Source organism: Rhopalosiphum maidis, chromosome 3, assembly GCF_003676215.2.
Source record: "Rhopalosiphum maidis isolate BTI-1 chromosome 3, ASM367621v3, whole genome shotgun sequence".
Lineage (NCBI taxonomy): Eukaryota > Metazoa > Arthropoda > Insecta > Hemiptera > Aphididae > Rhopalosiphum > Rhopalosiphum maidis.
This window is the reverse complement of record NC_040879.1, coordinates 13506518-13532441: the sequence shown is the minus strand read 5'-3', so window position 1 is coordinate 13532441 and position 25924 is coordinate 13506518. Positions and strand designations below refer to the sequence as shown.

Sequence of the window (25924 nt, the reverse complement as noted above, 5' to 3'; positions counted from 1 at the left end):
TAAATTTACAATTTTTCTTTTAGCAAGAAATTTTAATTATACCTATATGTTATACTATTATAGATCGTTCATATTATAATCATATTTATTTTTTATATTGTACAATTATACCATGTTTATCCTTGAAACATTGAAACTATATGAAACACGCAGTACGATTATATTATACTAGTTTATCTAGAAAATATACTAGATTATATTTATATAACTAACCTAGGTACTTAATAGGTAGCCAGGAAGGTACTCAAACAATTGTTATAAATAATAATTTTATCCTTTCGGTTTCTGAAAATGTTTTTAATATTGCTTCTAAATTTATTGAAATATTATTTTCAATATTTATTTATAGCCTTAGTTCATACTTCATAGTTTTATTTTAATTATATTAATATTTAATATTATAAAAATATTAACAAACTATAAGGTATTGAGGGCATTCATGCGTATAACATAAATTAGCTAAACATTGTATAAAATGCTAACCAGTGTGGCAGTGTTTTAGTCGTTTTAGAATATTACTATATACGTAAATATTATATTATTATAATTATATCATATATATCGGACATTGGTCGTTGGAACTCAGTAGTTAGACATTTAGACATATATTAAAGCGAGTGGTGAATTTTATTATATATATTAATTATTAACTGGTGTACTGTAATGCCATGCAAAATTAAATAACCATTAGATAGTAGTAATCAGTTATCACTATTTAGATAGTACTCCTATTTATCCAGTGGCGGGTCCAAGGGGGATTTCTCTCACTCAGCGATCACAGGAAACATAAATATTAAATAGTACAACTCAGTATATCAATTATTTTCATAAGAACATAATTTAAATAGCACTCCCCCTTAATAGACTGGTTCACCCTTAATAAAAAAAATACGTAATATTTAATTTTGTAATATTGTTCTTGGTCATAAATTATCAATTAAAAACTTTAAAATTAGTTTTTGTAATATTAATAATTGATAAGTAATTTTATTTTACAATTTTAAATATACCTATTTATTACGAACTAATAATTTTTTAAATATTAAAAACTATTCTGACGAATGCCAGATGCAGATATTCTGACAGTCGTGTATTGTATCTGGAACGTAGAGAATAACACACTTGCGCATTTATAAAGCCGGTATAACGTAGAAATATATTATGTAATTTCCCCTTGCTCGTATTCATACAAGGACAAAGCATTGTCAACAGAGAAAAATTAGTAAAAACTGATTTTTAATAAAAAGAAATGGGGTCGAGGAGTGCAGTAATGGTAATTATAATATTGAAGTGCAAGACTGCAAGAGTTTCCCCTTGGTTCCATAGTTCTTAGAAAATACCTATATGGCTATATAATACTCTACGAGTATAGCTGTATAGACTATAGACATAATATAATAATTATCTAGGTAAATAATAGAATAATGACTAATAACTACAACATATTACTATATGTCTATATCAATGAAGTAGAAAAAAATACAGAGAAATTTTAAAATCCATACAATATTATATATGTATACAAAGTAATGTATTCTATATAGGTATAGTATAGTTGAATTTTTTTTAATGTATTAATTATTTTAAATGTGGATGTTTTAAAATTGGAAATTGATTTAAATCGATGGTTTTTTGATTAATTTAAATTAACCACAAGCAGAGTTAATACCGATATACAGTCTTTATAAAGATTAGAACGTGGAAGTAATGAAAAACAACCTTGGTGTGTAACCCACTCATTTGAACTTTAAAAAATTAATTCGAGATTCCGACGATTCTGTATATTATATGTATACAAAAAAAAAAAACACAAACTATAATTCTATATGAAACATTATTAGTACACCTATCTATTATTTTATTTTATTACTATTAATTTATTTATGGAAATGACCTATATTATAATAATTAATAGGTATATTTTTAATATCCAAGTTTTTATTGCGATAACATTTCATAAATTATAATCTAAAGGTTGACCTAATTGTTATTGTTATTATAATTGTAAAAACAAATAGTATCTATATATAGGTATTTAAAATTATTGCGCAATTTATTCTAATCAGAAATAAAAACAAATAGATTTCAAGCAGCCAGCAGGAATGATTATATAACTTTCACAATATTGTATATATACCTAATAAGTATTACTGTATTAAGACGTTAAGTATATAATGTACAATGTACTAAATATTAATATTAGAAATCATTAAATTATATTTATATAATGATATTACAATTAATATTTTAAATTAATATGGCATTAACACTTATTATCAAATACCTACCTATATAATTACACCTACAGGCTACAGTGACACAGTGTAAGGATTAAAGAATACAATTGAGAGTTTGAGACTATAGTACTATGCTATACAATTATAATTTATATTTTTTATGATATTATTATTTATTAGTATAGTGCTTGAAATTTATTGCACAAGCATGATTTTTGTTGCAAGCTATTAGATTTAAATTTATTGCCAAGTATAAGCTAGTTTCAAGATCTCGAGAAATAAAAAATAAGTTTGTAGTGCATATTTAGTGATTTTTTTAGGTTTAAGGATATATTTTTACATTTTACAATTTTTTTAGAGGATATTTAGTAATAAATGATAATATTTGTAAATATAAATTCGTAAATCAATGTACATAAAAAATATACTTATTAATTTTGAATAATCTTAATATTCACTACTGGCACTATACCTATATACCGGCCATGTAAATTGCAAGTATCAAAAAAAAAAAAGTCACACAAAATAGATCAACATGGAGAAATATTTCGTGTAAAGAATATTATTTATTTATTATTATTATTTTTTTAAGCCTTCGATAGAAATAGGGTTATAACTTTATAAGAATATTATTATGAAGTATCTACAGGGTAGTATAACTGTGAATATAATGTATATATAGTGATAATGTGTATAAGAAATTTAAAACTGTATTTTATACATTTTAAAAAACAAATTTAAAGCATTTTTTATTAATATTTTTTTAAAAGAACCCTTTTTTAGTAGCTGCCTTGGGGCTCAGTGACCCTTAAGTTCAGCAATGGCTCCGCCAGAACCTGAAAATATTACATATTTTATTATCTATCGAGTTGTACTATAACTATAGGTACTGTAAACATCTTAACATTCTTAAAAAATTAGAAACTATGTAAAATTCGGTAGGTATTCGTTCAAATTTTGATTTAGTGTTCATCGATATGTTACAGTATCGTCAGTACCTACCTATATAACGATAATAGATAAATACTTGGAAATTGAAAGGTAAGTATTGATGATCTCTGTAAATGCGGCAAGTGCCATCAATTATTCAATTATATACTCGTTAAAATGGTTAAGCAATTTACTAGTCTTACATTGGTCATTGATAACTTACTCGGTTTTTTTCAAAAAATGTTCGATTACTTATCATAAGTTATAATTATTCAATATTCATAATCAACTAAAAGCCAATAGGTAACATAACACATGTCTATTATTTTTAATTTTCCAAATTTACTCTTTATCATCATTACTCGCGGGGAATTGTATTAGATTATTTATAACTAACGGATTTAAATAGTCTAAAACACAAGAAAAATGACTTAAAAAATACGATTTATTTGTGATTTTTCAAATTCAAAGATAAGAATATTATCCATAGGAAATGTCATAGGTATGTTTTTATTGATATTATCGTTATAAAGTAAGTTATGAACATTTTAAAGTTGTAGTATTTTACATAGCTATAACTTACTTTAAAATCATAATATCAATAAAAGAATATGCATTTCCTGGATAATATTCTTACCTTTAAATTTGATAACAGGTAAAGTTACTCTAATGTTAAAGCTAATATCACAAAATGTGTTCTGCTGAACGCACATTTGCTATGATGTAGGTACGTAATACAACAGACAACAAATGTGGGTATAACGTCCTCTTAATGTTTACGTTAAGCAGCTGAACATTTATTTTTAAATTCATATAAAAATTAATTATTTTATAAATTTTAGGTCTTAATTGAATACATTTTTGTATTAATTTTATAATAATGCGATGACTGTTTTGTTTCTGTGACTGTTGTGACTTATTTGGATCAATAAAAATAATTAAAATTTAACTTTGAGGATGGTTTCGGTAGACAATAGAATCTAGTTGGTACTTGGGAGGAGGGTTAACAATATTCAAAACAACAATTTAAAACCAGTTTTTGATATAGTTGATTTGATTTTTCTTGTTGTAACTCAAAAATTAATGACTTGAGACTTGGCATTTTTAATCGAATATTTATAAACTAACATATTTTATTAAACATGAAATAATTTACCAAATATTATTGATCTTTTTGTGTTATTTGTAATTTATTTATTTTTAACTAGTATTACTAGTACAAAGACGTGCGCACGGGGCGTGCCGAGTGTGCCCAGGCACGTTCTGTTATTTTTCATGGTCTGAAGCGCCCTATGCTTCAATTTACCTAAGTAATTAAATTCATTCAATTTTAGCTAATTTTTTTAAAGCGAATTTAAAAAAAAATTGAATAATTCATTATGATTAATTTCAAATTTAAGCAGAATAAATTTGTCTTGGTTGTTGCTATGGCATATTCATGCATGCTGAATATGAATATAATTCAAAATATTACAAAAATGTTGTTAACATTTTCCAAGGTTTCAGAGGAAGATTTATTTACTGAACTTAAACTTTAAAAAAAAATATCAAAATGTTATGCAATTTAATGGTGCTACTAATGAATTTATTTATGAATGGATTCATTGCAGGTTGAAACAAAATTGTAAATTCCGCAGTTTATACTTGTTTTTATAACTTTAAAAATGTTTACTATCATACATTCATACCTGTAACTATAGCTGTACGCGTGAACGCGGTTTTTCAAAATTAATCATAGTAAAAAACAAATTATGCAGTACAATGGGTCATGAACGTTTGGAGTCATTGTTACTGCTTTTCTCAGAACAAGAAATGGTATCGAACGTAGATTTAAATGCAGTAATAGGTATATCGGTATATGAATTCAATAATATGGGTAATAGACAAATGTCTCATTTCTATAAGTACATAAAATACATTTATGATTTCTATTTTCTAGCTATGTAATTCATAATTAGTGCCGGCCCTTAGGGAGGGCAAACGGTGCGACCGCACTGGGCCTCGCGCTTGTGCGGGGCCCCACAGGCCAGAAATTATACTATTAGGAATATCACTTTATAAATTAACATAATAATATTGTCCCCATAGACAGTAATACAGAAATTGCGACCCGTGTTGTTTTTAGTCTATGTAGAGTTATTAAAATAATTCTATCTAAATTTTAAAAACAAGACTGATAGGTAGTATTTTTTCACATGCATTCATTTACAAAAACAATATTTTGTAGTTCGTATACTTCTGTATCATGTCATCTAGAAATCGGGATAAGTTTAGTAGTTATCCGTCAGGAAATTAAAAAAGACAATAAAAAACATAAGGGAAAAAAGTTTAAATAAACTGCGTGAATCTTTCAAAAAATTTGTTACATTATCTTTAAATTCTACCCAGTCGTTTCAAAATTCTCCGACAAAGAATAGTCAAAACAGTAAGTAACAATCTATCACAACATAAGTTATCGGGCCTGGCCCTTATCAGCATCAAACATAGTATTGCCGATTCTTTGATCTACGATGAGACAATTGATCTATTTGCATCACAAAAAGCACGGAAAAAAATATTTGAATAATATTATATTAGGTATGTTAATTTTTTTTTATTCTAAGTAAACGTATACTCATTGCATCATGGTTATAATTTATATTCAATATAATAAAAATATTTATTAATAAAATATTGTTTGTACATTATACCTAATTATACTAAACCTATTCATTTTGTGTCTTATATAATAAAATGCAAATTGGATTTTATTATAGTTTATACATAAAAATTTAGGTTTCTAACATACCTTAAAGGGTTTAAAGTTTACAAAATTATAAAAAATTAATGTAATTCCCTATAAAATAAAATAAATATAGATGTGTATATTGCATAATGTATATATAAATAATTAATAAATTAATATATTATATGGCCGTATGGGGCCCCGCAAAATTCTGCACCGGGCCGGCACTGTTCATAATTATTATATTTGTTAGATAATTATACTTTATTTTAATTTACTATTACCTGTTTCGTATAAAAGTATTTAAAATAATATATTAATAAACTTAAAATTATATTAAACTATGTAAGAAAAGGGGGTTATAAAATGGTTGATCAGACATTAGAAGACCAATAATAAATATGGGCACTACCCGGCACCCTCTTTTAGAGTCCTCCAACGTTATTATAGGTATCTACCTACCTAATTTATCTGGGAACCCATCATCGCATTTTTAAAACTTTAAGAACTTAATACACAAGAAATAACTTCACAAGCTAAAACGTAATTAACATATATCTATATCATAGAAAATAATATTTAGAATATTATACCATTAACTATTTAACTATTAGTAATATTACTTATTATTAAATTCAAAATTGTGACATTGCCAAAATAATACGTAGAGTAAAATATAACTTATTTCGAGTTAAGATCCAAGTTCATAGCTTATTGTTTGCATTCAATATTTCCAAATAATTAAAATTATTTACTACTACACAAGTCTACACTGCAGTAATGCACGTTTGCATAGTTTGCGATTCTTTTGTTCCCGGTCCACAATAATAATTGACAAGCTCATCGTCGTGACTGTCGGGTGGCAAGTGGTGGCGGCGGAGGCACACTACTGGCAATCGCCACAATCGGGATTTCCGTCTTTTCATTTGCGAGTACTGAGTTGTGAGTGTTATTGTGGTCATTCTCTGATTTCTCTATTGCTATGTGCATAATATGTGGCTATATTAGTCGCGGTTGTTTGAAACACCTGGTACTCGGTAGTCGCCCTCGCCCGTCGGTTTGCCAATTTGCCAATTATTGTCGATATTTACAAATCTGGTTCGTAATTGTGCACTGTTCGTCGTTTCAATAAATCATGGATTTTTATAATAAACACTTCCACCGGCTGATCAGTAGTGTGGATCCAAACGGCATGTTGAATGTGCCACTTAACGTGTTCACTGATGGAAAATGTCTCGATAGATATTTTAGGACGAATAACGATTTTCGGAAATTGGATGTGCCCTGGATGTGGTAAAAAATACGAATATACTATAATGTGTATCATTATGATTGTACATTAGTATCAAACTTTTAAATTACTCTTACTGTTTTCTTTATACCCAAGAATAGTGTTTATATTAACTGTATATTAACATAAATGTATTTTTTAATTATAAGATTATTGTAGGTATCTTTTAACATTAACTCAAGTTATTATTCTCATAAATATTCTATACCAGCCCAAAAGATTTTATTCTTTTTTTAACGCTAATGATTATATAATGCTTATACATCAACATTGGCAATTTGAACTTTTTAGAAATAATAAAATAAAGTATTTGTAGCTACATAAATGAAGTATGTGATTGATGAGCAATGGGATGGTTACAGGGTAGGCTGACTAGGCCTGGGCCTACCCAATTTTAATGTGACTATTTTTTTTTTATCACAAATAAAAATGTTATTAATATTTATTATTTAATATTATTATCATACCTATGTTTCATGTGATAATTAATCTTCCCTAATAGTTATAATTATGAACACACTACACTCTACAGAACGAAACAGACCTACCCAGTTATTTTGTGTTAGACACGCTACTGTTGATGAGTTGCTTGAAAAATTTAAAATTACTAAAATATTAATAAAACTATAAGTTATGAACTTTACCTAACCTAACTATGTAATAAATAGATACCTAACTATAAGTTTAAAAAAATCTGCCATATAAAGTTTAATTTGTATAAATTATCTTATTTTAGTTTGACAGTTATATAATAATAATACAGTTATAAAATAATAGTTATGATTTCAAAATTCCATTGCACTTATTATCAGTTGTCTATTGTATTTTTAGTTTTCTAGTTATATCAATTTTATTCCTATTTTCTATATTTATTAAAATATATACATTTATATAGTAAGTATATTTTTTTTAGCGCATTGTTAAGTATAAACAGTTTAAATTTTTTTCCTTTGGCTTCTTATTTAATATGATCAACATGTGTTTATAATAATAAAAATAATATAAAATCAAACTGTCGTAAATTTACTGGAAATTAGATAAAAAACAAAAGTAACTTCATAAAATGCCCTATTTAAATAATTAAATATAAATACAATTTACTTTTTGATAAATGTTGTTTTTGTTGATAATGTTCATATATTTTTCTATTTCAGTGATCAATTAATTATACTTTTGCACAACTTTGAGAATGTAGTTGCTATTTCTTCAACCTTAACATTTTTACAAAATGACTTTCAACGTATTAAATATCCATTTGTTTTGATAAGTCAAGCTTATATTGGCTTAATTTTAATACATACAAATGCTACAAAAGTGTATTACAGTAAGTTTATTTTTATAATAATAGAGAGTGGTTCTTTGAAGCAAGTTATGATAATTTAACTAGGTAGTATAAAATGTATTTTTGCTATATTCAATTACATGGTCTCAATAAAGGTTATAAACATACTTAACAATTTACATTGTCATATTACCTCGAAGGCGACTTCTACAAGCCTGGAATCGAGGCATACCCACAGCTAGTCATAAATATAACAAAGAAAATTCTTAGATTTATCAATAAACTTACTTGAGAATTTAAATTACTATTTTGTATTTATGTTTGATCAATATTAGAAAATGGTGTGGTTGTATCTTGTATGGCCTCTCTACAGTGCTAGTGAGTCTCTGCAATTTGATAAAGTTCAGCTCTGGTTATTTTGATATTGGTTTACTGATTTATTGTTAGGCGTTGAACATCCTTCTTACACTTACTTCTTTGTTTCAGTTAAATTAGGTCTAGTCTTTAGCTAAATGTAGGTGTATACTCTACAAAAGTTTCTAAACAGATTGTTGTATGATTAAGTTGATTCATCTTATTTATTATCCTTACTCAACTTCAAGGTCTCTCTTCACCAAAATCATTCTATTATTTTTTCGTAATTATTTATTTGAATAATTGTTTAAAAAACAAAAGCCTATTAGGCAATTAATATTTATAGCCAATGAGAATCCCTCTCTTTATTCATGTATATATGTATATATATATAACTTCATGTAAATATTTAAGTTTCCTATGATTAAAAAAAAATGTTTAGGTTATTGTACTAATTCAACAAAGACCTTGTATAAGAACAAAATAGCAGTGTAAGTATAAAATATATTTATTTTATTATAAGAATTATTTACATTATTATTCAAAGTATTTAATCTGGTGTTTATTACATTTTTTATTTATTTTATAGAATGTTTATTACAATTATTATGTATATAAAGTACATTAAATAGAATTTATATATATTTAAAGATAATGATTTTCACTATGATCATTTTAATATTCTATAAAATGTCCAGGTATTTCTCAAATTTACCACTTAAAGTTATGTACCTAATGCAATAAAAATAATGATGCAATCAATAAGCTGTAACTTCAGAATGATTATAAATTTTATAAACGCCTAATTGTATACTTTGTCTTTGACTTATGTACTTATGTTTGTATAAATTGATTTTAACTCAGAGTCAAAATACCTAAAAAGAAACAAAAAAAGGAATCCGAAGCTACTAATGAATCACATAACATAGAATCTATGCAAAGTAAATTTATTTATTTATTATTTTTTCAAATAAAGATAAAAATTAAGTTATTAGAAGACTAATATTTTTAAATTAAGTTAAGCTGTGTTGTTAATTGATCTAATTAACACATTTAGGCCAGGAAGTTCAATCATTAAATCAACATCAAGTATCTAGTTTAGAAACAAACCGCAATGAGATAGATATTCTTATAGTAAGTCATGTTATTATATACATAGGATTTTAGTTTTGTTGTCTATTATAGTTTCTAATAATGAAATTATTGGTAATTGGTCTATAATAAAACATTGGTATTTGAATTTTGAATGTTAAACAATTAGGATAGGCAGTAGGATACAACAAGTTGTTTACATATCAATAACAACAATTTACAGGCATTTTATATAGTTAAATATTTTACAATAACAATTTTTAGGTTTTAGGTAACAATTTAACAATCAATTACTAAGTAATATGTAATTATACAAAGAAAACTACTTGTGTTAGTGATTTATTTTCTATGATGTGCGTGACTAATAGATTTATAGTTAATAGGTTATTTATTTTTATTTTAATAAATAATATATTGTAATATATCCATAGAATAAATTATTAATAAAAAAATATAAATTAAAGTTATCTGCATTATTTTATTTGTATGAGTGTTAAAATAAATATTAAGACTGTGTAGTTTTATTTTAGTTTGTTAAAAGTATATTGAACAAATACTAGGTTATTATAATAAAACAATACATTGTTAATTAACTAATTTTGTATATTATTTACTAAATTAATTTTATGTTTTGTTATTAATTTGTATAGAATCGTCCAAGACACACTTTAAATACTATAGAAATGAAACAACTCGAGACAAATGTTCCACACCAAATAGTTAGTATATTTAAATAATTTACAAAATATAATATTTTAGTTTCTCAGAAAATAATTGTAGTTAAAATGTTACAAAATCAATAAATTATTTCGTACAATTTAAATTATATTTTATATATTTTGAAAATATTTTTACAAAAACTGTTTTATGCTAATATTTATTAATAAACTAAGATCTATTTTAAATTAAAAATATTAATAAATAACTATTGCTGTTATGTACTAATACAAGTTTCAGAGCAAGCCTAGTGCTTAACTTTTATTGTGTTTCTAGATATTGTATACAATTTTTAATTATTAAATGCTTATTTTATATAGGCTCTTAATATGCCAATACTGCATAATCAAAATATGCTTAATGTGAACATTGAAGAAAATATTGGTGATGTTTATAAAATATCAGATTTAGACCCACTACAAGTTGTTCATTCAACATTTTGGTACTGTTGATTTATTATTATATAAGTATATTATTTTTTTTAGTTATTCATTCAAACAACTGAAGAATTTCCAGTTATTAATCAAGATGTTCTCACCGATGAGAATCCTCTTTTATCCAAAAATGATTTTAGACTACAATTAATGGACTTTGATGTACAGCCTAAAAATAATGCACCACAACAATTTATAGAACAATCACAATATGCAATAAATTTACTAGATCAACAAATTAGAACAGAACTACCTCAGCATTCAACATATCAACAAGAACAACAATTACAAGTTAAGGTACAATTGTATGATTAGGAAAAAAGGTTATCTTAAAATTGTATCAAAATAAATAATAAAATAAAAATAATGTTTTTAGGAAACTAATGAAAATTGTACTCCTGAAAATTTAACAAATCAATCACTAAAAAGAAAAAGATCTAATTTACTTCTAAAAAAAAAAGTAAGTTTCTTTTTAGTAAATGTAAACTAATATGTATGATTATTACTTATTAAATTTTTACTTATTTAATGTGGATACTGGTATATTCAAAAATATTTTGAATTATTATATTATTTATTTATCCCATTGGTAAATTACATGTATATTAATACACTCGATTAAGTTTATTTAAGCTACTGCAAATATAACTAATTATTAATTCATAATAGTATAATAATCAAAAATGACTATACAATAATGGAGGATATTCTATGGAGGTTAAAAATGTACCACTAAAATTGCTAAAAATGTTTTCAACAGTGTAAAAATAACAAAATTAGCAACTATTTTTTTAAAAATTGTAACACAAAATTCAAAATACCCTTAAGATATTATCATTTTTATTTATTATAATTTTATATAGTTTAAGAAAAAACAGATTGAACAAAACAGTAAAGTACTTAGAAACAGGTTGAAGAAACTTCAAGGAGAAATGTTTGATGTAATACTTTTAACTGCTATATACAATTAGTCATCATCATTTAACTATTGTTTATTTCATTAGAGACCACTTGAATGTTTGATGTTGAAGTGTACTAATCAATCTATAGATCATTTACCAATAAGATATGCTATGTACCGTTATAAACTTGTTATACCATTTGCTGCTCTAACATTAAATATGGAATTAGAAGAAAACAAAGTATTGTATATTTTAATGTATTAAAAAAATTCTAATTTCTGTTTTTAAATCTCATCTTATATCTAGAATTAACAAACTATTTTTCAATCATTCTTAATAGTCTGTAATTAATTTTATTATTATCATTCTTAAAAATTATTGTAAATAAAAAACAAGTTTAATTATATTGTTCTTTATACTTAGTCTCTTAGTAAAGTTATTAATCGTTATAATTAATTCTAAAATTATTTTTATAAATATTTTTATCAGAATTTAGATGATGTTTTTAATAGTGAAATTACCATGGATAATTACAAAACCAATGAAGAAAAATTAAACGACTATAATACTTCAAACATTTGGTATATAATACATTTATTTATTTTATTTAATATTAAAATTAAATATGTTATATAATTAAGATGATATTTATTTCTGAAAATCAATGAAAAAAAATCAATATCTCAACATATTTATTTTTGTTATTTTAATCTATTTAATTACACCAATTAGGTGTAAATATAACAGTTGTAAGTTATGATCATCTTAATCTAATTATCAAAAAATATTTAATAATTAAAGAATAACAGTAATATTTATTCTTATAATAAAAATATTTAATAATTTTATTTTTACAGTATTTATAAACATTGCAAAAACAATTCATTACCTCATTTAACTCTACTTCCTTTAGTTGAAGAATGTAAGTAATCACTATTAATATATATTTGGCATACAATGTGCAGTTTATCATTAAAAATGTTTATTATAATATAAAAAACTAACTAAAATTATACTTTTTTTGTATGGTTAACATAACAATAAGAACCTTCTTTTATATCATACAATTTATATTAAGAACAAATTGTTATATCTATTCTGTCCAGTGAGTGAACACATACATATATCAATTCTGTGCATCCTCATTCAATAAACTGCCATTGAGCTGGTTCCACTATGGCTGAATGTTACTTGAGGGTGTGCAGAAGAATTGATTTTTCTCTGGACACTGTATGTTCTCTTATTGAAAAGTGTATCATTTTTCATTTTTCATTTTTTTCTTTTAGAACTATTTAATTGAACAAATAATAAATATAATAATTGTTTAATATAGTAATTGTAGGATAATAAAATAACTTAATATATATATTTTTAATGTATTCTAGGTTTAACCAATAATAGTTTAGTATGGCGAGATACAATTAATGAGGTAAACATTATTTTTTCTATTGACATAAAAAAAATTAAAATATAGTTGAAAAATTGTCTTTAAATATTTGTAAAATTTTCGGTTCAAAAATTGATTATTCCTATTTTAGATAAATAATAAGTTGGAAGATAGTTTAAGAGAAATTTCACCCATCTCTAAAATTGATCAGACCAAGTGGAAGAAATTTAAAGACAAATTAAATTATAAAGTGAATCAAAGTTTAGTAGCCCATAAAACACTAGTTGGCCCTGAACTATCTCATATAGATATACCACAACCTATTATGACATTTCCATCTCTTAGTGAAGTTGATAAACTTCTAAATGGTAAAACAATGATTGAACCACATAATTCAACTGAGATACCTCCATTTAATACAGAAAATATTTGTCCCATGCCTTCTTTGTCTTTAATAACAAAATCTGGATCACCTCAATTGTTACCACCCGAAAAGTCTTTGATTAATCATGTTGAATTAAACATTAATATTGACCAAGAAAATAATGCGATAAATCAATTTGAACAGAAAAAACTGCAGAATATTCAAAAGTAAGTATTTTGGTTAAGGGGTCGTCACACTAACATTTGTTTTCTAACTCCCACATAATATAGAAAAAAAATATTCTGTATTTCTGGTCAATACACAAGAAATATACTTCTTTATGAAATATACAATAGGTGTCTTTGCCTCAAACTAAATTAGAGAGTTGTAATCGTGAAAATTAGGATTATCTTTTTTCCTATATTATATGGGAGATAGAAAAAAAGAGAAAAAACAAATGTTTGCATTTAAGGGGTGAAAACCCCTTAATATAAATATATATACTAAAACAAAATCATGTTATTTTATTTACAGTATTGCTGAACAAATTGAAGAATGTCATCGACAATCTATTGACATAAAAAAAATAATATCTAATATTTTAAAACAATTTCCAAAAAATTGTTCACGTTTGATGTTTACTGATATTTGTCCTATTCACATAACTAATAGACGATATGCTATTTCAGTTTTGGTAGAGATTCTAGGTTAGTATTTGTACAAATTAAAATTAATAATTTTTATAATTATTTTGTGCGTTTATTTACAAGGATTACATAAAGACGGAATCCTCAAATTAAATCAACCTTCTAAAGCAACAAACCCCTCATCTATTTCAATTGAAATAATTAATTACAATTTTTTTTGAATGTCCTTTTTGTAATTTTAGTTTTATATTGTTTTTACTGATGTTTATACAATGATTTTTCTATACTGTACAATTTAATAATTATTTTTTGATGAAAATCAAAAGTTAACTTTTTTATATGTTAAAATGTAAAATATTAGTTCCAGTTCTAATTTTGATCTCTTTTATCTATATTATATATATTTGACTGTTCTTAATATAACTATTAATATATTTTTTGTTTGTTTTTAAATATATTTTTCTTTATACCATTGGGCTATTATATTTTTAATAGTAATATAATTTCCAAACTTGCTAAGAAGTTTAACTGATTCTTATTAGTTTAAATGTATTAAATGCACTATAAAAAGTCTTCTGTTAGAATAGATGTGTTAGAAGTACATGCTTAACAGTACATATATTTTTTTTTCATATAAATATTTAATCAGATTCAGACAAATGATAATGCAACATTTAATCAATAATTTAAATTTTGTGATAATGATTAATGTTAATATTAATCTTAAATAACTTAAATGGTTTTTTCTGCAGTTGTTGTAAAAGGCTAGGTTTTTGCCTACTACAACTACTACTACTACTAGTGTTCTACTATTAAAACTATTTAACAACTTTAGTTAAGCACCTTTAAATTGGCTGTTATTAGTTGGCTAAACTATAACAGAGTTAACAAAAAATTAAAACTTGAGAAAACATAAAATAATATAACTATTAGAGTAATGTTTTAATGATTAGATTACAAATAACATCAGAATTAGAAATGTTGTCAGTACTTTTTTTTTTTTTTTTTTTTACAATTCCTAAACATAATTTACAAAACTGATTAATTTATTATTTCCCTGTCAAAGTGCTAACCAGAATAATGAATATTATGACTAAAAATGAAGATAGTTGGTTGAATGTTAAATTTTTAGTGATCTATAAGATGTGGTATATTTTAAATGTCTATCTAGTAACTAGATTCTAGTTTATAGTTAACTCTAATAATTATATACGCCATAAAGAGTGAATTTCAGTACAAAAATAAAATTTGTTTATATTAAAATATAATTTCATATGTTTATTACGTATAAATTACATCTGGATTTCAATTAGATTTATATTTATAATAATAATGTATTATTCATCAGTTCATCATATTACAATGCATTATTTGTACGTAAGTAAGTAATTATAATTAATGATAGTTGTAAGTCTAAATAAAAACTTTTTATTTGAGATACCATATATTATAGTTTTCATACCCATCTTTTTTTAGACTAAGAACAAAATGAAAGTTTCTTTAACACTTTAGTTAATTCATATCAACTAGCAATAAAAAAATATACCTGTATTAATAACTAATCCAACACTGCTTACGCATCAAATTTAGATAACTATACTATTGTTACGTTACATATTATGTAGTTGATTTGCTATTTGTTTCTCAAAATATTTTCTAAACGTCAAAGATTCTAATATTCTATAATTATAATATACTCTCTACGTAATTATAGTATAGGTACCTATAAGACCGAGATATTATTCTAGTTTTTTTTATATCTAATGTCTAAAACAATATATTGACTTTGGTTATACAACTGGTCTAGAGTCTAGACTATTAGTGATACCGATACATGAAGTAACAATGATAAGTTTGTCTTATCGCTTATTAAGAATATTACTCTATGATAGGTATACATTTATATATTATATTTTATTATATTCCTAACTTCATTCCATTACCTATAATAGAAACTTCGATATGGCAAAGATTAGATGATTAGCGATATATCGTATACATTATATCGGTAACTAAAAATGGTTTGATTATGATTAATTTTCATAAACATATTATCTTTAATTCGTAAATCATATATCATAAATTTCGAAGTCTAAATGGATTGTTTTTAGCAACAGCCAAAAAAATTATACGTTTTTAAATGTCATATTGGAGTAATTCGAACATTCGATATTTCAATGTAAGTGATTATATTAAAATATCGATATTTTTATTAAATCGATAGATTACTGCCATCCATATTTCCTGCCCGGCATCAGTATCACACTATTTACTATCACGCGTTCATTTTTCGTGGTTTGTACATTTTCAATACCTTAAGTTTTTCATTATTTCATATATTTAAGCAATCAACGTTATTAATGCATCTTGATTATATTTTTAAAATACTGAAACAAGACAATTAAAATTTCATCACAATGAACAGTATGAAAATAAAACTATTGATTTCTTATAAATATTACTCTCCATCTCTGTTGTGTAATTTCCAAAAATTAAACCATCACATATTTTCATCTTCTCTCAGTTATTCCACATTATGTAATAAACATTTGTTTCAACACTGTAAGTATTAATTTACAATTGTATTTTATATTATAATGACAATATTATAATTATCATTGTTTTGTGTTACAGTTGTCAAACCACTGAATTCTTATAGTTATAAAAGTATACACACCACAAGCTATTTAAATAATAAAAAGGATTTTTATAACATATTAGGAGTTCCAAAAAACGCTTCTCAAAAAGAAATAAAGAAAGCTTATTACCAACTTGCTAAGAAGTTTCATCCAGATACTAACAAGGGAGATCCTAGTGCAAGTAAAAAATTTCAAGAAGTTTCTGAAGCCTATGAAGTAAGCATAGTATATTTATTATTAATTATTTTATATAGATCTTATAATTGGCTGATTTTGACATTTTAAACAGTATACCTCTACCTGTTAGCATCATTCTTGGTTTGGTTAGTTGAGCTATAATAATTGTCAGCAATTTTTTTTTATTTACTTAGGTACCTGCTTATTTTGACTCATCTAAATAAATTATCTGATACTTTCATTGGTATAGTTGTTTTTCTCTTTAAATAAAAATCAAACTTTTTATAGAAGCATGAAAAGTATTTCTTATCTATATAATAGTTTTTATAATGATGAAAAGACTTGTTGTATTAATTCAAATACTACACAAGAGAACTAATAATACAAGGCAGGCTCTAAATAGTATTAATTTATAAAATATACTTTATAGCATTCATAAAAGATACAAGTACATATAAAAAACATCTAAAAAATGCAAATTTGTCAAATTTCAAATAGCTACACTAGAAATGTCGATACATTTTTTTGTGAATGATTCCAAATTATTTCAATAAATATCATTCGCATATTCTAAATGACGCTAATTTGAATTACATAGCTCATCATTAAATACACTACAATTTAGTTAGAATTATGATAAATCGATTGATTTATTGTTTATGTATTACACAATTATTATTTCATGCGTTCATGCAAGTTGTACATTGATATTTTAATGTATACATTTTTAAGATTTTATTTTAAACCCTTATTTTTATGGTTACGGTAAGTATACTTAAATATGATGTATAGTTAACGCAGTATTTTTCAACCTTTGTATTATGGTAACACATTATTAAAAATGTTCATACTTTGTGACACACAATAAAAAAAAAAAATAAGAATAATACCTATTAATTTTTGTAAATATAGTGTCAACAAGGTTAGTGCATTTAATATTAGTACTTCCCGTGACACGTTTGGACTTACCCAGCGACACACCGGTTGAGAAACACTGAGATAACGTGTTAACTTCTAAGTATCAGTTATTTATCAAATATTTTATAAAGTTTCAATGTTTTATTGAAAAGCACCTCCATTTTTAATTTACTATAATTGTTTTTATTATTTATTAAAATAATTTGTTTTAATTTAATATTTTTTTAATTATTGTAGTTTTTGTTCAATTATTAAATAATAGGTATTATTTTAAATATTTATAAATGATACATAATACCAAAGTTAGGAAAGTCAGCGATTTTTTTAAACTTAAAAAAATTAAATTAAGTTAATCTGTATTAACCAATATATTTTTTATAACTTTGTTAAGTTAAAAATTAATGGATAAAAAAATCAACTAAATTAAATCAACTTAATTAAAAAATTATATATTTTCGATTTGTTAAGAAAAATAGGTTTTCCACAAAATGAATGATAAAGTTGGAAATTATTTCAAGCTAAGATTTCTGTGCCCGTGTTGTTATCCATGTAGTATGCTTTGTAAATTATAGTATTTACTAGGGATTAGAGTAAACAGTTAATGATTCACTCAACTCTTCTCCCACCTATTAAAGAAAGGGAGAGTTAAAATAGTATGATTATACAAATGATACAAGTTCAACTGTTAGCTCTATTATCTAATTTATTTTCACACCTTAATTATTTTATATTATTTACAGGTGTTGGGAGATGAAAAAAAAAGAAGCACATATGATACGTGGGGATCTACTGGTAATCCAAACCATATGGGTGGACCTGGTGGAGGTACAGGAAATGATAATTTTCAAAATGCATGGAGTTACCAGTCTAATGTAGATGCTGAAGAATTATTCAGAAAAATATTCAATCAAAGTGGGTTTGGGCAAAATAGTTCATTTGAAGAAGATTTTGCCGATTCAAAATTTGGATTTGGAGCTGCTGAAGAAGTAATTATTGCTTTTAAGTTGAAAAAAAGTTTTGAATTAATTATTTTTTTAAATTAATTTAAATTAGATTGTTGTTAAAATTTCATTTGAGCAAGCTGCTCGAGGTGTGAATAAAGATTTAAATTTAAATGTGGTTGATATTTGTCCAAAATGCCGTGGTTCTCGCTGTGAAATAGGGTATAAAGCAACAACATGTACACATTGTAATGGAACTGGAATGGAAACAGTATCACGAGGTGGGTACAGAATTTGTAATAATTTTTTTTTTTTTAAATTAATTGTATAAATCATTTTAGGTCCCTTTTTAATGAAGTCAACATGTAGACAGTGTCAAGGAAGTAGAGTTGTAATAAAAAATCCCTGTATAGAATGTCACGGGAAAGGAAGCACTGTACAACACAAAAAAGTAACAGTACCAGTTCCAGCAGGTACATGTTTGATTTAAATTTATTCAATAATGTTACTGCATTGATATTAAATTCAAGGCTGTATTTTAATACTCATAAATCATCATGAATATTAAATTGAAAATGTGGTATGCTTTATGATATTAAATCATAAACAATTAAATCATTATTTATTTTAATTTAAATACTTTTTATAACTAATCTTTTAAAATTATACAAATTGTAATACCTATGTAACTATTAACCTTTTAATACTATTATAAAGGCTATACATTTTATAGTATACATACTTATTATTTAAGTTTATTTATTTAACAAATAAATTCTAAATACTTGTAAATAATGTATAAGATAAATAAAATGTATTCAAACAATTAATGTGATTTAGGTGTATATATATCATATCCTTTAAAATATCATAAAGGAGATATGTAATTTCATAAAAATATTTTTAATAAAGCTGTTCATATTTTTGTATTGTATAATAAAATGTATGAATGGATTAAGTTTAATGTATTATCATTATTTTGAATAGGAATTGAAGATGGACAAACTATTAGAATCCTGGTCAATAGAAATGAAGTTTTTGTTACTTTCAAAGTTGAAAAATCTGATTATTTTAGAAGAGATGGTTCTGATATTCATACAGATGCTAAAATTTCTATATCCCAAGCATTATTAGGAGGATCTATTAGAGTTAAAGGCATTTACGATGACCACACAGTACAGGTAATATTTGTAAAGTTTTTATTAATTATATAAAATATGACAGTAAATATTCATTATATTTAATGTATCTCTGTTTTAATTTCTTAAAAGATTTCTCCTGGTACTAGTTCACACACCAAAATTAGATTAATCAAACAAGGAATGAAAAGAGTGAATTCCAATCTTCTCGGTGACCATTATGTTAATATTAAAATAGATGTTCCTAAGTATTTAACAAAGAAGCAAGAAGCATTGGTCAAAGCTTATGCAGAGCTTGAAGAATCTACACCTGGAACAATAAAAGACTTACATTATAAAAAAGATGGTAGATAAATTATTTAAATGTTATTTATATAAATATTTCTAGTTTACTAACAAATAGCATACATAAACTTGATACTTACTACTATTGATTAAATTACTCTTGTTTCCAATACTAAAAATTTATACAACCATTTTTTTTAAACTAATTTTAAAATTTGTATTTAATCTAAGATGCTGTAAAACTACTGTTTAAATTCACACTTAACACAGTAGTTAATGTTTGATAAATGAGGTAACTGTAAACAATTGTACATAATATTATAGTTTATGGTTACCATTAACTCGAGATAAAATTTTGTTTTGACTACTAGCTTTTAATTTTAAGAAACTTTTACACGACCTCCAAAAAATATATATTTTTGAAGAAATCTAATTTTTTAATGGATTAATAAAAAAAATATGTGTAATGTTAATTTGCAAAAATAAAATAATTTTTTAAATTTCTGATTAATTAATTATAAGTTGTATAAAAATCAAAAATTGATACAAGTTTAATGTATATAAAAAATTATGAAAATATCAAAGATATAAATAATTTAAGATTTACTTATGTCTTAAAATTACTAAAAAGAATACTTTGAATAAAATTAATACTTTTGTATGCGTCACTGTGACATATCAATATATTTTCAATATAATTATGTTATTCTCTTAGTTTTCATAGTCTGGGAATTTATTTAATAATATAACAGTTGGTTTCTAACTATCTTTTAATATTAAACTAAACAAGTATACTTCTGATTCGTCAACAAAAATAAATAACATTATTTTTAATTAATTTCCTACCTATATACAGTTTTTGTTTATTTTTAATTAACTTTTATTTGTTAAAATTATTATATTCATTTTAGAAATGTTAAAAAAATGATTTCTAGTTGTCACTTATTTAGTTTTATAACATGACAGAAACAGATTATTAATTTAAATACATTTTGCTGAGTTTTGTGAATATTTACAAAATATAAATTTAGTTACAACTTATAATAAAAAAATTTTTGAACTTAAACTAATAACTGCTACTTTACTGCTTATGATATTATAAGTAGGGTCCGAATTTATGTTTTTACATAATGTCTCTGAATATATACAGTCTTGCGAGAATAAAAATTATGGATTGTGGATTCATTGTATAATGAATTCACAGGAAAAAGTTTTTTTTTTGTTTCTTTGACAATATTTCATTGGTCATAGAAATTTTGGAATATTTGGTCCATTTTGAGTAAAAAAATGCTGATTTCTTATAATTTCAATAAAAAAATACCGGGAAAAAATTTTTTGGATTATTTAAAATGGAAATAATAATTGCTATAATTTATTTTTGTATCATTTTGATTAAAAACAAAAACACACAATAATAGTACCATAGAAAAACCAGAAGGCTCACTTTTCTAGTATTACATCGTTTCTTATGTTTTTATGTTCTCCGATGCCCTAACCATAGATATAATATTATAATATTATGTCTATGGCCCCAAATATCAATACAAAATTACAACTTATTGTCAGAATAAATATTATACATAATTTTATTGTTTAATAATATCATTGATTATAAATACTACCACAAAATACTACTAGTATTTATGCAATATTTATTAACAATCTTTAAGTAGTAAAACATAAATTTTTTACACTGATACCGCTGATACATTTAACCAATTTTCGACTTTTATTTCGATCCATACTGATAAAAACAAAATATTTGCCTATCAAATGTTTAAAATCCAAATACTTTGCTTTGATATTATGTTGCATTTGAGGTTTTAAAATTAACAAAATAAAAAACTAGTCATAAATTAAATATTTAATGAATAATATAAATATACATAGTAAAATGTTGCACTTCTTTAGAGAATATAAGCATCATATTTTTGGAGATAGATTATAAATCCGGACCTTAATTATAATATATCAATCTTTATTTTCATTAAATATTAAGTAAATAATTAAATTTAGTTTTTTTTTAAATTATGAATATAATTCAAAAATAGTCGCTTTTTTTAGGCCCATCAGCTGAACAAACACAATCAACCCAAACAGCTGATGATGGGATTTTCACAAAAATAAAAAAAGCACTATTGGGATAATTTACATTTATTGGAACAAAAGTCACTTAATCAAGGTTCAAAGTAATTACTTTTTTGTATATAACTACTTGTATTTTGAAAAATAAATAATATAAAAACTTATCTGAAATCCCAGTCTATGATAAAGGAGAGATTAATCTTTTTAACTTATAAATAAGTATATTATATATTTTAAATATTAATAATTAATTTGTGATTTTTTTTTTTTACAGGTAGTAAATCATTTGATCAAGAATCATCAGAAAAAGAAATGTTAGATAATTTACGTTCTATACTAAGAAATCAAAATGATAAATAAAGCTATCATTAAAACTTATTTATTATTTGTGTTGTATAAGATATTATAATGTCATTGTGTAATTATCTTATACCCATTATAAAATACATTATTTGTTCTTCTATAATTCAAATAGTTCACATAGTTTTTGTACATTATAATGTTTACATTATTGACTATTTGTAAAACTTATAAGTAGTTTTATTTGTTAATATACAAAAACATTTTAAAAATGATTGTTTATTTTTTTCATCAAATTATGAAACTAGTAAAATATTTTAAACATTAAGTAATTCTTGTTTGTTGCTTTATTCTGTCTGTAAATTATGTCTACTGTTATATTAAACATCTAATTAAATACTATACTGTAATATTAAAATTAGTATATGATCAAACTGTATAGTTTAAAATATAATTCTATACATTTATTAGTTTATCTTAATTTTTTTTAGTATTTGTATTATATTAGTGGTATACAGTGGCATAGCTAGGATTTTTAAGAGGAAGAGTGGATTAAAAAAACCTAATAAAATCTATACAATTTCTTTTGTCATTTGTCACAAATAATTTGTACTAGAACATATTTTGGACATAAATATATATTTGCAGGGCGGGTAGGCCTTTCTGGAAATCAGGATTTTCCTGGTGGGCCCCTATCCATACCAAATTATGGGGCCCCCAGTCTCACTACGGTATTTTATGCTTTAAATGTTATTAATAATATAATAATAATATCAAACTATATAAAATTTGGAAACAGTGTTTTTTATTGGTAGGTATTTGATATTTATAATTAAAAATGAAATAAATACTTTTGCGTTTACGTTAATAATACATGACATTGTGTATAGACATATAGTACGTTTTCTAGGCAGTTTATCAATTGCGCTCTATACACTTTAGAGTCGATAGACCAATTTCGCTCAAAATGTTTTATAATACCTAAGGTCTAAGGAAAATGTATTAGTTATAATTATTATGTAATAAATGAAAACACTAAACTGCAATTTTTTGTGAGTATTAATACATAATGTAATTTAAATAATTAAACAATTTTTTTTTCGCATTTTACAAGTTATTTTTTGATGGTTTATTATTCAAAATTAAATATCAGTTATATTACATTATAATTTGTTTCATAAAATTCCTGATATTGTTATAAAATACCCAGTCACTTTAACCAGTAATCAATTGATCAATAAATAAGTTATAATTTACAAGTATTTTAATATGTGTTATACAAGCACAATTGGTATACTACTGACTCTAAACGAACATTTTGTGTTAGGCGCAATTGGTCCATGCCCGTTCTCTATATATATTATGAATAATAAATATATTACTATTACCTATTATAATGTATTGTATGTATGAGTGGCTGTAAAATTTTTTTGAATGGTGTTCAGAAAAGAAAAAAGAACGAATGATCTATTAATGACAAGCGCTTTTAAGTGCAATAAAATAACTGGATTTTTTTTTCTGTTTGTAAAAATTATTTAAGAAATTCAATATCACTAGAGCATTTAGAAAAGTTTAATGTTAATAAGTATTTAAAAAGAAATATTAACTAAAATTAACCTTAATGATATTATTAATAATGTGGCTGAAAAATAAAATAATATTAGAATAAGAATATAGACTTGTTTTGTAAATGTATTGCGAGCAAGGCAAGCAAAAGATTTTTGGGCTCTTTCTTTCTGGGCCCTTGAATTCAATTCCCGGTAATATAAAATAGCCCTATCCAGCCCTGTATATTTGTGACCACGTATTTAATACAGCTTAATATATTAATTTCATATTATATTATCATAAATACTGTTATAATGTTAATGGCAAAAAAATATGCTGATGAAAAGGGGACATTGCACCTCTCTGGAAAAGCTATTGGTGGTATATTTGCAGTATCATTGATAGAAGTATTAGTATTTATTGTATCTTATATTTATAACCAGATACTTTTATCTTGTATCTAAATACTTTTTATACTTTATTGGTTTTATTTCTAACATATTTTTCACTATAACTAAATTATTTTATTTATTATTAGTAATTACTAGTTATTAAATTAATATTAATTATTAATTGGTTATGATAGATAATCTAATTTAGATTAAACTTATTGACAGTAACAAATTGGCAATAAGACTTTGTTGGTTTGTAGAATATATTTTACAAGAGTAAGTATGTAAATATAAAAATAAAACTACTTAAAAATAATATAATTTTATAAAAATACTTAATACAATATTGTTTTAAAATATATTTTATATTAACATATGCCTATAGTATTAATTTACTAACAAATTGTGTTGTGACATCAGACCAACAAAAAAAAGAATAACACTTGGTGCATTTTTAAACACTTAATTCTTTTAAATATTAGTAGGTATCACAATTCATGGATAATCTGAACTATAGTGTTCTGAAATGCTTAAATACATTATTTTATCTTCATGAAGCAATAAATAAAAGCAAAATGTATCATATGTGTAACATAGATGTGCTATATTATGTATTATATAGTTTTGACAAAAGGTAGGAAAATCGCTTACGTGTTCCTTGTCTTTAATACAGTGGTTTAATATCTACATTTAACCATTTTACAATATTAAACATTTAAAAACTGTGTTGTTATAAAAAAAATATGTGTTTAGAAAAGTTGATGCATTTTATGGTAATATTAAAAATAGTATTAAAGTTTTGAATGTTTGATTATTTTTGGCTGAAGAATTTATTAGATAAGTGGTTATAACTTTTCATAACTTCTATTGAAATAAAGGTATTTTAAAAGGATTTTTTTTTTAGTAAAATTATATTGATAAGTGGGTTGATACTACATTACTACCTTAATATTGTTAATTCATTATATTTTTTAAATTTAATAATAGGACCATGTTTGAATATACAGACTACAAAGTGATGTAAAGATGTAGTCTATACGAGCGTTTCTTAACTGGGGGGGTCGCGTAGGTAAAAATAATAAAACACTGATTTACAAAATGAACCTTTTCATTAAAAATTTGGCTTTCCCAACGATAT

At 24.1% G+C, this 25924-nt stretch overlaps 2 protein-coding genes across 4 annotated transcripts; both read left to right on the top strand.

The window, feature by feature from the left end:
- Window positions 1-6859: 6859 nt before the first annotated feature.
- Window positions 6860-14650, top strand: LOC113559734. 2 transcript variants are annotated; one of them, XM_026965476.1, is made up of 17 exons: window positions 6860-7185; window positions 8338-8507; window positions 9262-9310; window positions 9684-9760; window positions 9877-9953; window positions 10562-10630; window positions 10949-11050; window positions 11114-11359; window positions 11439-11522; window positions 11926-12003; window positions 12067-12204; window positions 12454-12545; window positions 12822-12886; window positions 13350-13393; window positions 13503-13942; window positions 14250-14422; window positions 14486-14650. In XM_026965476.1, the coding sequence occupies exons 1-17, from the start codon at window positions 7028-7030 to the stop codon at window positions 14581-14583; spliced, it is 2160 nt and encodes a 719-aa protein (XP_026821277.1). In that variant the 5' UTR covers window positions 6860-7027; the 3' UTR covers window positions 14584-14650. The 2 variants fall into 2 exon arrangements, with proteins under 2 accessions (XP_026821277.1, XP_026821278.1); XM_026965477.1 differs by lacking the exon at window positions 10949-11050.
- Window positions 14651-16639: 1989 nt separating this feature from the next.
- On the top strand, window positions 16640-23009 carry LOC113559866 (protein tumorous imaginal discs, mitochondrial-like). 2 transcript variants are annotated; one of them, XM_026965648.1, is made up of 9 exons: window positions 16642-16924; window positions 16997-17217; window positions 18837-19082; window positions 19150-19318; window positions 19379-19510; window positions 20025-20218; window positions 20309-20522; window positions 22526-22650; window positions 22821-22975. In XM_026965648.1, the coding sequence occupies exons 1-8, from the start codon at window positions 16780-16782 to the stop codon at window positions 22606-22608; spliced, it is 1404 nt and encodes a 467-aa protein (XP_026821449.1). In that variant the 5' UTR covers window positions 16642-16779; the 3' UTR covers window positions 22609-22650; window positions 22821-22975. The 2 variants fall into 2 exon arrangements, with proteins under 2 accessions (XP_026821448.1, XP_026821449.1); XM_026965647.1 differs by lacking the exon at window positions 22526-22650 and having other exon boundaries at window positions 16640-16924; window positions 22821-23009.
- The last annotated feature ends 2915 nt before the right edge of the window (window positions 23010-25924 follow it).